Genomic DNA, 13,100 nt, shown 5'->3' with positions numbered 1-13,100 from the left:
TTGTCTTTTATAGCTTATTTTCGGAGTTATTCACTTGAAGGATTTTTGGTAAGCTAATTCTCACTCTCAAGCATCATTATAAGTAAATAAACATGTCTTGGTCGAGATTGAATGAACCTTGGCCAAATTTGAGCTAAAAAACACATTTTAGGTCAAATTTAGGGTTTTAGGTTGGATTGTCTTGGATTTGTGGAATGGAAAGAGTTTTGATGATGGGTTTTGTCTAAATTATGTTAGAAACATGTTTTGTAGCTTCAAAATGGTTCCAAAATGGTAAAAAAACGAGTTCGGGGTCGATTTTGATGTGAAACCCCGTTTTAAGCAAGAACATGCCCAGGTGTGCCACATGCATGTATGCATGTGCCACAGTTTTTGTGTAAAGCCCGAACAGAGTCAAATATGCGCCATATGCATATATGCATATGCCACATATTTGTTAAAAATCTGAAAAGCTAAATATGTGCCACATGTACTAATTCATGTGCCACAGTTTTTGTGTAAAGTTCGAACATAGTCAAATATGCGCCACATGCATGTATGCATGTGCCACATATTTGCCCAAAAAACTGAAAAATCTAAATACGTGTCACATGCATTTCCTACGTGCCACATATTTGCTAATTATGTATATTTTGTGTTCTAAAGTGTCTAATCCTTAGTTGCTTAACCCAAATTCATTCTTACATCTTAATGATCCATAACAAGGTGTGTGTAACGCTTTGATTTCTCCGTCAAAAGTTAGTGTCAAACCTCAACTCGTGTTCGACCAAAACTTTTATATCTTTAACCAAATGTTCTAGACTCATCTTATAAACCATGTTTGGGGTTGTGGCATAGTGTATGATATAATATTATAATGTGATGATAAGATGTTGATGTAATAGGGTTGTGATCGTTGTGCTCCTCACTCACCCGCTTAAGCTCATTCTAACGACATCTAAGGCTAAGGTGAGTTCCGTAGCTCCCTACTCGCTTGAGATCCAGGCTGGAAAGTGTACAACTACTTGTTTAGCCGTTTGATTATTTGATTGACTTGTTTGACGGTTTATCCATTACTTGATTGCTTTGGCGCATGTTTGTGATATCATGATTAGTTAGGATAGTTGTGCCTACATGGTAGTCGGTTATGTTTCTCAAAGGGTTTTAGATGTGGTGGGAAGGCTGCGGGTGACTCTGTATACAAGCATCTAGAACTTGATGAAAGTAAAATCCTCCGAAGTGTAGGTACGTGTTGTGTAGAGGAATGTATGGATATTGGATTGTGTTGGAATGGACATATACGTATCGTTACTCATGATTTACGCGCTTTACACGCAACGTATACTTATTTATGCGTTTTACAAGCAAAGTATACTTATTTATGCACTTTACACGCAACGTATATTATTTATGCGCTTTACACGTAATGTATACTTATTTACACGCTTTACACACAAGCTCACTTATCTATGCGAATTACACACATGCAAACCCTTTACGTGACATGGTTGGCCTACATTTGACATACATCATGGCACATGCATATATATGATACGTGACTTGGACATTTACATCACTTGTGCTCATTTATTACACGTAACTATTTTATGCCATATGGTCTTGTTGTGATTAGACATTGTGACTATCGACAATGGTTCCTTGTGAACCATTTCTACGAACTCACCAACCTCATGTTGACTTGTTTAGTACTCTTTTCAGATAATCAGGTGAACTCAAGACAAGATGTATGATTTGATAGATTGTTGGACCCGGGCTTAGACTTACATGGATCAAGAATTCACATGCCTTTCTTTTGCATTATGCTTAGGATCAATCGCCATCTTTTAGATGGTTTTGTAAACTTGTGATGGCTACCTACTCCTTATGCATTTTGTGTTTGTACATGTCTTAAACTTATTGAATTCACCGAATTCATTTATTTTCATTTAGTTACCTACAATAATTTCATCATGTGCTATTTAGTTTCCGTAATATTCCGGGCCCTAATTTGGGTTGTTACATTTTAAGTGCAGCAAAGTTAAGACACGAAAAACTTAAGCAACAAGACTAATAATTAGTTTCCATTACCTTCAAATATAGAAATTGATTATATAATGAAATAAATTAAAAATATTTAGGATTTTATTCATAAGAAAAGATTACCTCATATCCATTAAAAAATTATAGTTCAAATGCATATCAAGATTTAAGCATATTTACCGTAATATGCTATAAATGCCTAATTTAAAATTTACGAATTTTTTTTGATTTTTTTGTAATATATACTGTTTATTAATTGTAAAATAAGTATGAAGATGCCACGTAAAATAAAATCTTATGTGGCAATGCTTAGAGCTAGTTTTAAGTTAGAAGAAGGTTTTAAAAGGCTATGATTCTTGCTGTTTTAATATATATATATATATATACATATATATATAGATATTAAAACAGTTTTTAACCGGACGACTATAAGATATCTTCAACTAAAAACTATTTTATAACATTGCCACAGGATAATCCTATGTGGCATCTCCACATTATTTTTAATAATACTTTTGTATCCTTAAATTTAATTTAAATATTAAAAAAATCATAACTTACCTAATTTTTAAATGCTATATACGGATTAAAATCTATTTATTTTAGCTAAAAATTTTGTTTTTAGTCTAATTAAAATTGAAGATCACGTGTAATTAATTGCACCTTTTATGGATAGCTACTTGATTACTGAAACTGTATATTAGAATTAGAATTAGAAATTTTATTTAACTTATCTTTCAATTTATTAATTGGAAGTGATATTTATACAAAAAAAAAAAAATTTAATCATTTACAACAAACGTACAAATTATAATGCACAAAATATAACTGAAAAATGCAGGTATTGTTGTAGATGTCTAATTTTTGTTGTAGGAATGTCATTTCCCTTTATTAATATAAGTATTGGGTTGTTTTAGATTTTTGTGTATATGATTGATTGTTTTTTTTTTATTGATTTACAATCATTTATAAAGATTGATGAGTGACCTTTACCATTTTGATATACATACATATTTTTCACTTTCATTCTTGTTATGTATTTTATTGAATAATATGTTATAATCTCTCTTTATAACCTATGTAGTGGAGCCGAGATTTAACGCATGTTTGTTTAAAGTTTTTGTTCAACAGGTTTGTTGTTAACCATAATATGAAAATATAAGGGCCAACAAATGATATGATTGTATAGATTAACACAAAACACTTTTAATAATTATCAATGTCCACATCTAGATTATTTTTCTTATATTCCATCCATTAATGATATTATATATCTATATTGCTACCGGTGAGTGACTTTCCAAAATAATTATGTTCATCCGATTGAAAATGTACTTCATCACCACCACAAAAATACCTCCTTTTAAAGTGGATTATATCTTATAGTTTGTTGATCAACAAGAAAATATGTACTTCTTAGATTTTTCTTTTGTTCTTATCTACTGGGATTTATTTTGTATATGTAAGACAATAAACTTGCAATTTTAAATTTAAGCAAGCATGTTTTCACATCTAGCAAACTAACTGAGGAGATAATTGTGGAAATTTAAATTTTACATACACAACTTCCCTCCCAATTATTTCATGAACATACCATTATATAAATATATACATACCACACTTATTTTACTCAGAACTTTCACTAAGGTATACACCTAGAGAAGTAAAAATGAAAAGTGGCTTCAAACAAAACATCAAATGATACGTCTTCGACGTCGATATCATCAAGTCACCTACCAAGATATAGTTTCTTTCATATATTTAAGACGATTCATATGTAATGTGACTAATTGTGTCCTTCATTTTCAGGATGTTGAAAAAATGAAAACAAGAAGATAACTTAAAAACACTAGAAATGGGACAATGTGATTGTAATCCACGATCTAAATAATGAGCAATTAAGTTGACAATTTAGACTATGATGGTAATGATGAATTTGCTCTGTTAGATGACTTTATAATCTTGGATGATATACTGTTGGATCAGAGATTCGCTGAGGGACTCAGCGAGTGACTCATTCAGCGAGCTCTCAGCGAGCACACACATCTGCAAGCATGATCTATCTTCAAAGTCTAAAGGATATGTCCAATGACTCATCGTCCAGTATTTGTAAGTCAAATATGAGCGGGAATTTGAAGAATAGAAGAATGGTCCCCAAGGACACGTGTTGAAAGATCAAGATGAAGTCATGTGACCTTGTACTACTTCTGTGCAATGGAGTTTCTCTTTCATACCGTTTTTGGAAACAAACAAGATGAAGGAAAGAGACCTCTGCATATCTGAATGATCCACCAATAGATAGTTGACAACCTTCATGTGTCAACATCTACTAGGGTAGTCATGTGATTCCTTATATGTCTATAAAAGGAATCACTTGACCTAGCCACCATTCGGTTGGTGTGTTCCACAGTTTTTACTTTATTCTCTTTAGTTATTTGTTAAGTTTTTGTGTGTTCAAAAACTTAACATATGTTTCTGTTTATTGTTGTTGTTAAACAACCATCCATGTTTTCATCGTTTAGTTTGAAATACATATAACTAAACAAAGTTCTTTACTTCCCATCTCTATTCTTGTTATTTCATATTTATCTTACAAGTTAGTTAACAAACACAAGTAGTGCATTCATGGACCATCAAGTGGTATCAGAGCCACTGTTCCTAAATTATTGGAACAAGATCTATTTGCCTCTTGTGTTTACATTATTGTCTTTACGATTTAAATCTTAAAATTTTCTTTTTTAAAGATGTCGTCTGTACCCACTCTGGTTAACACGCGTGACTTTGGTTACGTCTCTATTCCTCCAAAATTTGAGCCAAAAGACTTTGGTTCATGGAAGGAACGAATGTTACTACATATAGTGGGTGTAGAACCATATCTTATGACCATCTTAAATGAAGGTCCTTACATACCCATGTATGTCCAAAGGACACCAGGTGCTACACCTGATGCTCCTGAAATTGTGACTGATATGGTAAAGCCAGAAGTCCAATGGACTGAAGAAGAGCAAAAGCTCGTCAATCTTGACTCAAGATTGAAAAATATGATTATCACCACTCTTCCCACTGAGGTGATGAAACTAGTCATTAAATTCCCCACTTCAAAAGAAGTTTGGGAAAGACTAGTGAGCACTTATGAAGGGTCAGCTGACTTGATTAAAACCAAGAAAATTGACCTAAAACGTGCCTATGAAAATTTCTTTTCTCTTCCTGATGAAAGTCTCGAGGGCACATATACCCGGTTCAAAGGGTTGCTCAATGACATGACAAATGTTGGTATTGATTCTCTCCCCCTCAAATGGCAGAATCTAAGACAAATCCTCCGTACCACTAAAAAGATTCAAGAACTGGATCTTAAGGAATTGTTTGGCACTCTTCAGTTTAAAGAGAAAGCCTTGGCTCAAAACATTAGAGCCTCTACGGAATCTAGGAGACATGTTAGCTCATCTTCTGCAGCCAGCACTTCTGCAAACCCTTTAACTGACCCTCTTGCTCTCATCTCTACTGAGCCCATCTATCCCAATGATGGTGCCAGCACCTCTGCTCTTCCAGCATCCTTTCAAGCTCTTGTTGAAGAGCTTGATGTTGAAGAGAAACAGGAAATGTTCAGTGATTTTGTGGAATTTGCCTTAATCGCTAGAAAGAAGTACTCCAGGAAATGGAACAACCGTAAGTCGGTTGCTCCATATAAGCCTCATGTGGATAAATCACAGGAAGAATGCTGGAAATGTGGCAGAAAAGGCCATTATCAGAAAGAGTGCAGGGTTTCTATCCCAACTCCTGCTGCTCCAAAATCTAACTCATCTAAATCTGCTGATGAATACAGGAACAAGTATTATCAGCTCAAAGCCAAAATGGCTGAAACTGAAGAAGCCAAAACACCAGGCAAAGGTCTGGTCGCTGAAGAGCATGATTGGGCTGATTCAGATGACTCCGATGACGAGGAGTATGTTGACACCATGTGTCTCATGGCTCTGGCTGATAGTGATGCGCTGACAAAAGACCAAGTCTCAACAAGTCAGTGGGTCAACGTCACTGTGAAAAAGGTACATACTCTTCTTTCATCTGCTGATGAGGACAAGACCAAAATTCTTGAATCCTTGTCATGTGATCTTCAGTTCGTAGAAACTCTGCGTGCTGAAGCACACTCAAAACTCCTTTCAGTAAGTTCTGAATTGAGTGAAAAATCTGAAAAACTCAACAGACTAAAGAATGTTCATGTTGAACTTCAGTCACATGAGTTGCTGACTCAAAAGCTTCAGCTTGAGAATGAAAAACTTAAGCTTGAAGTCCTCAATCTCAAGAAGATTGTGACCTCTTGGTCAAAAGCTTCTAAGTTTCATCATCAATGTCTTAAAGAACAAGTCCCTGCACAAGTTCAGGCAGTGATAGGTGGAGATTTTGAATCTGCTGCCTGTCTCGCTGACATGTTTAAAGATGATGTGAAACCTGAAATCTCAATTCCTCCATCTGGTATTACTTTTTCTGAGGAAATGAAAAAGTGGTATTTCGTTAAAGGAAATGATTATCACACTGAAATGGACGCTGGATCCTCCACATCTCTCTCCAGGGACCCTTCAAATTCCTCTGAAGCTAAAATAGTTAGCTCATCTTCATCCTCTGACAACATGTTTTCCCATTTGCCTATTGTTGGCATGATGCCACACGAAGGCAAAATTCAATACTCTCCAAATGAAACATTTCATGGAGACATTTCAAGTGATGGGTACAAGTCCATTGCTCCTCAGCCACTTACTTTGAATATGGCTGAGACTTTCAAAAGAAGTACCGTTGCTGTGCCCTATGACTATAGCACGCCTCAGCGAGCTGATCATACTAAACAGCAACCTCAGTCAATCTCATCTAATTCTTTTCCTTCTAAAGTCTTAAATGCTGAGGAATCTCAGCATGAACGCCTCATGGTGAGACGAGTAAGGTTTGGAGATGCTAGGTTTCAACAGGAAAGCTCATCTCAAGCTAAATCTGTTGTCCATCAGCAGGCAACTCATTCATCTCCACCTCGATCAATTCTGAGACACCCAACTCCTCAAAGAGGTAAGATGCCTCAGTCGGTCAACAGACCAACCACCCCTCAGCGAGGGTGCATTCCTCAGCAACAAATGAGGAATGTAACTCCTCAGCGAGGAAACATTCCTCAGCAACGAATGAGGAGTGTTACTCCTCAGCTAGGAAATGTTCCTCAGCACCAAATAAGGAGTGTGACTCTACAAAGCGGACACTTGCCACATCAGCAAGTGAGATCCTCCACTCCCAATAGAGGACAGCTGTCCTCTCAGCAGATACAATCTTCTATTACTATTGGAGAATATCTCCCTCACAGGCAAGGGAGGTCTGCTACTCCAAACCGTTCTTCTAGGTCCACTACCCCCCAGCAGAGTTCATCAACCTATGACTTCCTCCTCTCAAACTAATCTGAAACAAGCCTGGAGTGTTTTAAGAGGCTCACAAGTGGCCTCCTCTTCCACTCCTCGTCTAGATGACCCCACTGGTCAATCTCTCTTGGGTCCTCCTCCATTCTCAAGGAATTCTCGCAAACAAAATCAAAGCCTAAGTCTAAAGCAAAGACAAAGGCTCTTCAGACCCCAAAATTGTTGAACTTGCTCAACAAGTCAATGACTTGTCATCTCAACTCAAGGAATTCCTTCTTAGCAATCAACAAAATAACTCCTCAAACAGGAAATGCTATCTCTGTGGCATGAGAGGAAATATTGCAACTGATTGCAGCAGCTCAAGAGATGCTCCTAAAGTGGTTGTACAAACAAGTGCTCACACTTCAGCCTGTGCCCCACTATCTGACCCTGTCACATCTTCTAGGATAAGCGAGAGCCCTCTTGATGAATCTTTCATCATTGACACTGGTTCTGTCACTGACTCTATTGGAACTCATCAAACTAACCTAGCTGACTATGTTGCTTCTCAACGCATTGAGATTCCTCATTCTCAAAGTGTCATCTCCAATTCCTGGGGACGACCAGCAATGTTGGTTGAGTTTAGTGCTCCCAATGTTGTCAGCAACTTTGTTGTTCTTCAAGAAAATGGGAATAACATGATGCCCATTGATGAGAATGATAGAACTCATATACTTGCTGACTTGGGAAACCATCCCACTCTTGAGGAAGCTCTTTCCACTGAGTCATCCACTACCACTAATGTACCCATCTTTAATTCTACTGACATACCTGTCAGTGAGTTTGAAAGTGGACCAAACTAAAACCTTCTGTCTTATCCTTGCAGGGTTCACTGGGAAAAGGAGTGTGGTATTTGGACAGTGGATGTTCAAAACACATGATTGGCTCAAAGACCTTGCTAGATAACTATGTAGAGGCTGTTGGCCCTACTGTGGTGTTTGTTGATAATTTCACCGGACAAACTGAAGGTTATGGTCTCCTCTCAAATGGGTTAATCAAATTCTCCAAAGTTGCCTATGTGAACGGATTAAAACACAATCTCATAAGCATTAGTCAACTTTGTGACGCTGACTACAAAGTCATTCTTGACAAACATCAAGGGACTGTTGTAAATATTAACAAGAAAGTCGTATTGGTTGCTCCCAGAAAACGAGATGTATATCTCGTTGACTTCACTCTTATCAAAACTGATAGCGAGACTTGTTTCTTTGCCAAGTCAGCTGCTGAACTAAATTGGTTATGGCACAAGCGTATGTCGCATGTGAACTTCAAAACCATAAATTCACTAGCTAAGAAAAACTTGGTTCGTGGTCTTCTTCATCTATCCTTTGAAAAAGACAGACTTTGCAGCGCTTGTGAAAAAGGTAAAGGCTATAGAGCTTCCTTTAAACAAAGCAAGCCAACTCTGTCAAAGGATGCTTTCATCTCCTTCACATGGACCTCTTTGGTCCTGTAAATGTCCAAAGTCTAAGAGGTAGCAAATACACCTTAGTTATCGTGGATGAATATTCGCGATACACTTGGACTATCTTCCTTCACTCCAAGAGTGATGCTGCTAAAGAGATTATAAATTTTATTAAGAAAATGGAAAATCTCAATGGCATAAGGGTTAAAGAACTCAGAAGCGATCATGGAACTGAGTTCCGAAATCACACTCTTAAATCCTTTTGTGATGATCAAGGGATCTCACAAAATTTCTCGTCTGTTAGAACTCCTGAGAAAAATGGTGTCGCTGAAAGAAGGAATAGAACACTTATCGAGGCAGCAACAACAATGCTCAGTGAGTCCTCCCTTCCAAACAAATTTTGGGCTGAGGCTATTAACACAACTTGTCACACCCAGAATCGCTGTTTGATTGTCAAAAGACATGATAAGACAGCATATGAAGTATCAAGAGGTAAGAAACCTCAAATTAAATACTTTCATGTGTTTGGATGCCCTGTATTCATTTTGAATAATAGGGATCACCTAGGTAAGTTTGATCCCAAAGCGGATGATGGTTATTTTGTAGGATACTCATCTATAAGCAAGGCATTTAGGGTATTTAATATTCGCCTTCAAAAAGTAGATGAATCCATTCATGTCACCTTGATGAAAGTTCATCTGCTTTAAAAGACATACAATCCTCTTCTTATGAAGAAGTATTCAGTGAGTTCACTAATTCCTCCAATGATGAAGCTGACTCATTTTCCGATGCACCTTGTACCTTACCTGAATGTCTTTAGCAGACATCTCAGGATACATCAGTGTGTACTGATGAGGAACAAGTTGTTGCTCATGTTTACTCTATTGAGCCAGTTGAGCTTATTTTGAGATCAATCCAGGCCTCCTCAGCTAACAATAAATCATTGACTAAGGATGTTCATCCTGATGATCTCGCTGATGATGAGTTTCATGATGCCTCAGCAAATGCTGAGGATATGGAGTCTGCTGATGACTCCAACATCAATGATAACTCAACTCAGTCAAATGACTCAACTGATCATCCTGTCGCTGAACCCACTGTCACCATCGACCTCTCTTCATACAATCCTCTCCCTGCTGTCCCCTTCACTCCATCTTCTGCTGATACTCAACTAGGTTCTTCAAGTGTTCCTTCACTTAGGTGGATAACGAGTCACCCCGCTCACCAAGTCATTTGTGATCCTCAGCAGGGTATTGTCACTCGATCAGCGACAAGAAACACATGTCTTTATGTAAACTTCTTGTCAATGATCACTCCCAAAAATATTGGTGAGGCAATGGTTGATCCCTCTTGGGTTGCTGCCATGCAAGAGGAATTAACTCAATTTCAACGGCAACATGTCTGGTTCTTGGTTCCCTTACCACATGGTAAGGAACCTATTGGTACCAAATGGGTATATAGAAATAAAATGGACGAAGATGGTGTTGTTATACGTAACAAGGCTAGGCTGGTTGCACAAGGTTATCTTCAAGAAGAAGGAGTCGACTTTGATGAAACCTTTGCTCCAGTGGCCAGATTAGAAGCTATACGCTTATTTTTGGCACATGCTGCTTATCGAGACTTCAAGGTCTATCAAATGGATGTTAAGAGTGCCTTCCTAAATAGAAAACTCGATGAAGAAGTCTATGTCGAGCAGCCACTGGTTTTGAAGATCCAGCCAAGCCACATCATGTCTATCGTCTTCATAAGGCTTTATATGGTCTTAAACAAGCCCCTAGGGCTTGGTACGACACCCTCTCTGAATTTCTCCTCTCGAACAACTTTCAGAGAGGATCCATTGACAGCACTCTTTTCATCTTTCGAAAAGGTGCTCATATACTGTATGTCCAAATTTATGTTGATGACATTATCTTTGGATCCTCAAGTACTAAACTGTGCAAAAAGTTTAGTTCCCTTATGTCATCTCATTTTGAAATGAGTATGATGGGAGAATTAACCTTCTTTCTTGGTTTGCAAATACGTCAGCTCGTTGATGGTATTTTTATCAATCAGGAAAAGTATATTCGAGACATGTTGGCTAAGTTTGATATGTCTGATATTTCTCCAAAGCCAACTCCAATGTCTCCTCCCAATAATCTCCATACTGATCCTGATGGTAAGCATGTGAACCCCACTCACTATCGTGGGATGATTGGCTCGCTAATGTATCTTACAGCGAGTCGTCCTGATATCATGTTTGCCACTTGCTTATGTGCAAAATATCAAGCATCTCCTAGAGAATCTCATCTTCTCGCTGTCAAGCGAATCTTCAAATACCTGAAAGGTACCATGACCTTAGGTCTTTGGTATCCCAAGGAGTCCAATTTTGATCTTATTGCTTACTCTGATTCTGACTATGCCGGCTGCATGTTAGATCGAAAGAGTACCAATGGAGGATGTCAACTGTTGGGGGGGGGGGGGAGGTTAACTAGTTGGTCTAGTAAGAAACAGCATACAGTGTCCATCTCCACTGCTGAAGCAGAATATGTGTCGGCAGCGAGTTGTTGTGCACAAGTCTCTGGATAAACACCAACTCGCTGACTATGACTTAGACTACACTAAGATCCCCATTATGTGTGACAATACAAGTGCAATTGCTATCACACATAATCCTGTTCAACATTCCAAGACCAAACATATAGACATTAGGTATCATTTCATACGACCATGTCATGAAAGGGGATGTTGAAATTTATTTCATTCCCACTGATGATCAACTCGCTGACATTTCACAAAACCCTTAGATGAAAAGAGATTTAAAGATCTTGTCAGTAGGTGGGAATGTTGAATGGTGACTCAGCTACTTAACTTATATATCATTGTAAGCTTAAATTGTGTCAGCATGTTTAAGTTTGTCTTGCTTGCTAAACAAAATAAAGGCAATGGAAAGCCAAAAGTTTCCATCTAGTCCAATAGCAAACGGTTATTGGTAAAGACTTCTAAAATCCGTTGATCCCTGTTGCTTGGGAAAAAGCAAAATAAAGGCAATGGAAAGCCAAAAGTTTCCATCTAGTCCAATAGCAAACGGTTATTGGTAAAGACTTCTAAAATCCGTTGATCCCTGTTGCTTTGGGAAAAAGCAAAATAAAGGCAATGGAAAGCCAAAAGTTTCCATCTAGTCCAATAGCAAACGGTTATTGGTAAAGACTTATAAAATCCGTTGATGGCTGACAATTTGCCAAAATTGTATCTCAGCGACCATATGTGTGTCATATGCTCGCTGACATCTAAGAAAAGTGTCATTATCTAAAGTTCGCTGAGGCATGACCCTTTAAAATAAAATAAAACATATTAAATAAAACATAGGATCAGATCTGAAACTCATTATTTCGGATGTAACTATGTTGGAAACGTGGCAGTCTTTTGAGCCACATGATATATATGTTACAAAAAAGTTACCCACTTGTTACTTGGGTACGTCATCTGTCCACTTGAGACTGTGCCTCTGATGGTCTGTTCCTGTCAGACGCATACGGCGCACACTCAAGTATTTTGTAATATCATTTTTCAAAACGTTACTCACAAAGTTTTTATATATATATAGATTTACAGTTGTTAAAAACAACTGTAGATGTTGAAAATGAGGAGAGAAAAGACTCTTTTGTCTTTTCGTTTTGACCAATCATATTCCTTCACCACACCCTATATATACAAACTCATACTCATACTTTCATTTCACGCTTTCTTTCAACTATTCAATCTTTCAAATTTCAAAATCTCTAAAAAATGTTCATCTCCTTAAATCTCAATCTCCTTATTCCTTGTTCTTTGCATCTTCATATCTCATTACAACAAAAAAATCAAAAATGGCTATCATCTGAAACTCCATCTGCTTCCGCCGCCACTCAGAAATCTTATCTAAATCCTCTTCATTCTCTCCATCTTCTAGTATTGTAAAATCTTCTAAGATCTCATTCATGCTTCTGAGATGGTGTTAAGCCTAACAACCATCTCGGCTCGTCTGACGTACCGAAAGGTACAAAAGGATATAAGCCTATGCTGGATTTTATCCATGCTTCCCTGCCAGTCTTTGTATAATGGCAGATCCGGGGAAGATTTATGTTCATTCTTCGTGAATTCTGGTGGACATGTAAACTATGATGAGTCACCCAGTCGATGTGGGTACTGTTCGAGAAGGGACGAAAACTATCACTATCACTCCGGCGTCCCTTCGCCAAATTTTTGGGTTTCACCAAGAAACCAATGAAAAT

At 37.5% G+C, this 13,100-nt stretch overlaps 1 protein-coding gene across 1 annotated transcript; it reads left to right on the top strand.

The window, feature by feature from the left end:
* Positions 1–5,279: 5,279 nt before the first annotated feature.
* Positions 5,280–7,448, top strand: LOC122604096. The gene is made up of 2 exons (XM_043776997.1): positions 5,280–5,780; positions 6,750–7,448. Exons 1-2 carry the CDS (start codon positions 5,280–5,282, stop codon positions 7,446–7,448), a joined length of 1,200 nt encoding a protein of 399 aa, XP_043632932.1.
* Positions 7,449–13,100: the final 5,652 nt, after the last annotated feature.

Source organism: Erigeron canadensis, chromosome 6, assembly GCF_010389155.1.
Source record: "Erigeron canadensis isolate Cc75 chromosome 6, C_canadensis_v1, whole genome shotgun sequence".
In the NCBI taxonomy this organism is placed as follows: domain Eukaryota; kingdom Viridiplantae; phylum Streptophyta; class Magnoliopsida; order Asterales; family Asteraceae; genus Erigeron; species Erigeron canadensis.
The sequence above is the reverse complement of the archived record's forward strand: the minus strand, read 5'-3'. Positions and strand labels throughout refer to the sequence as shown.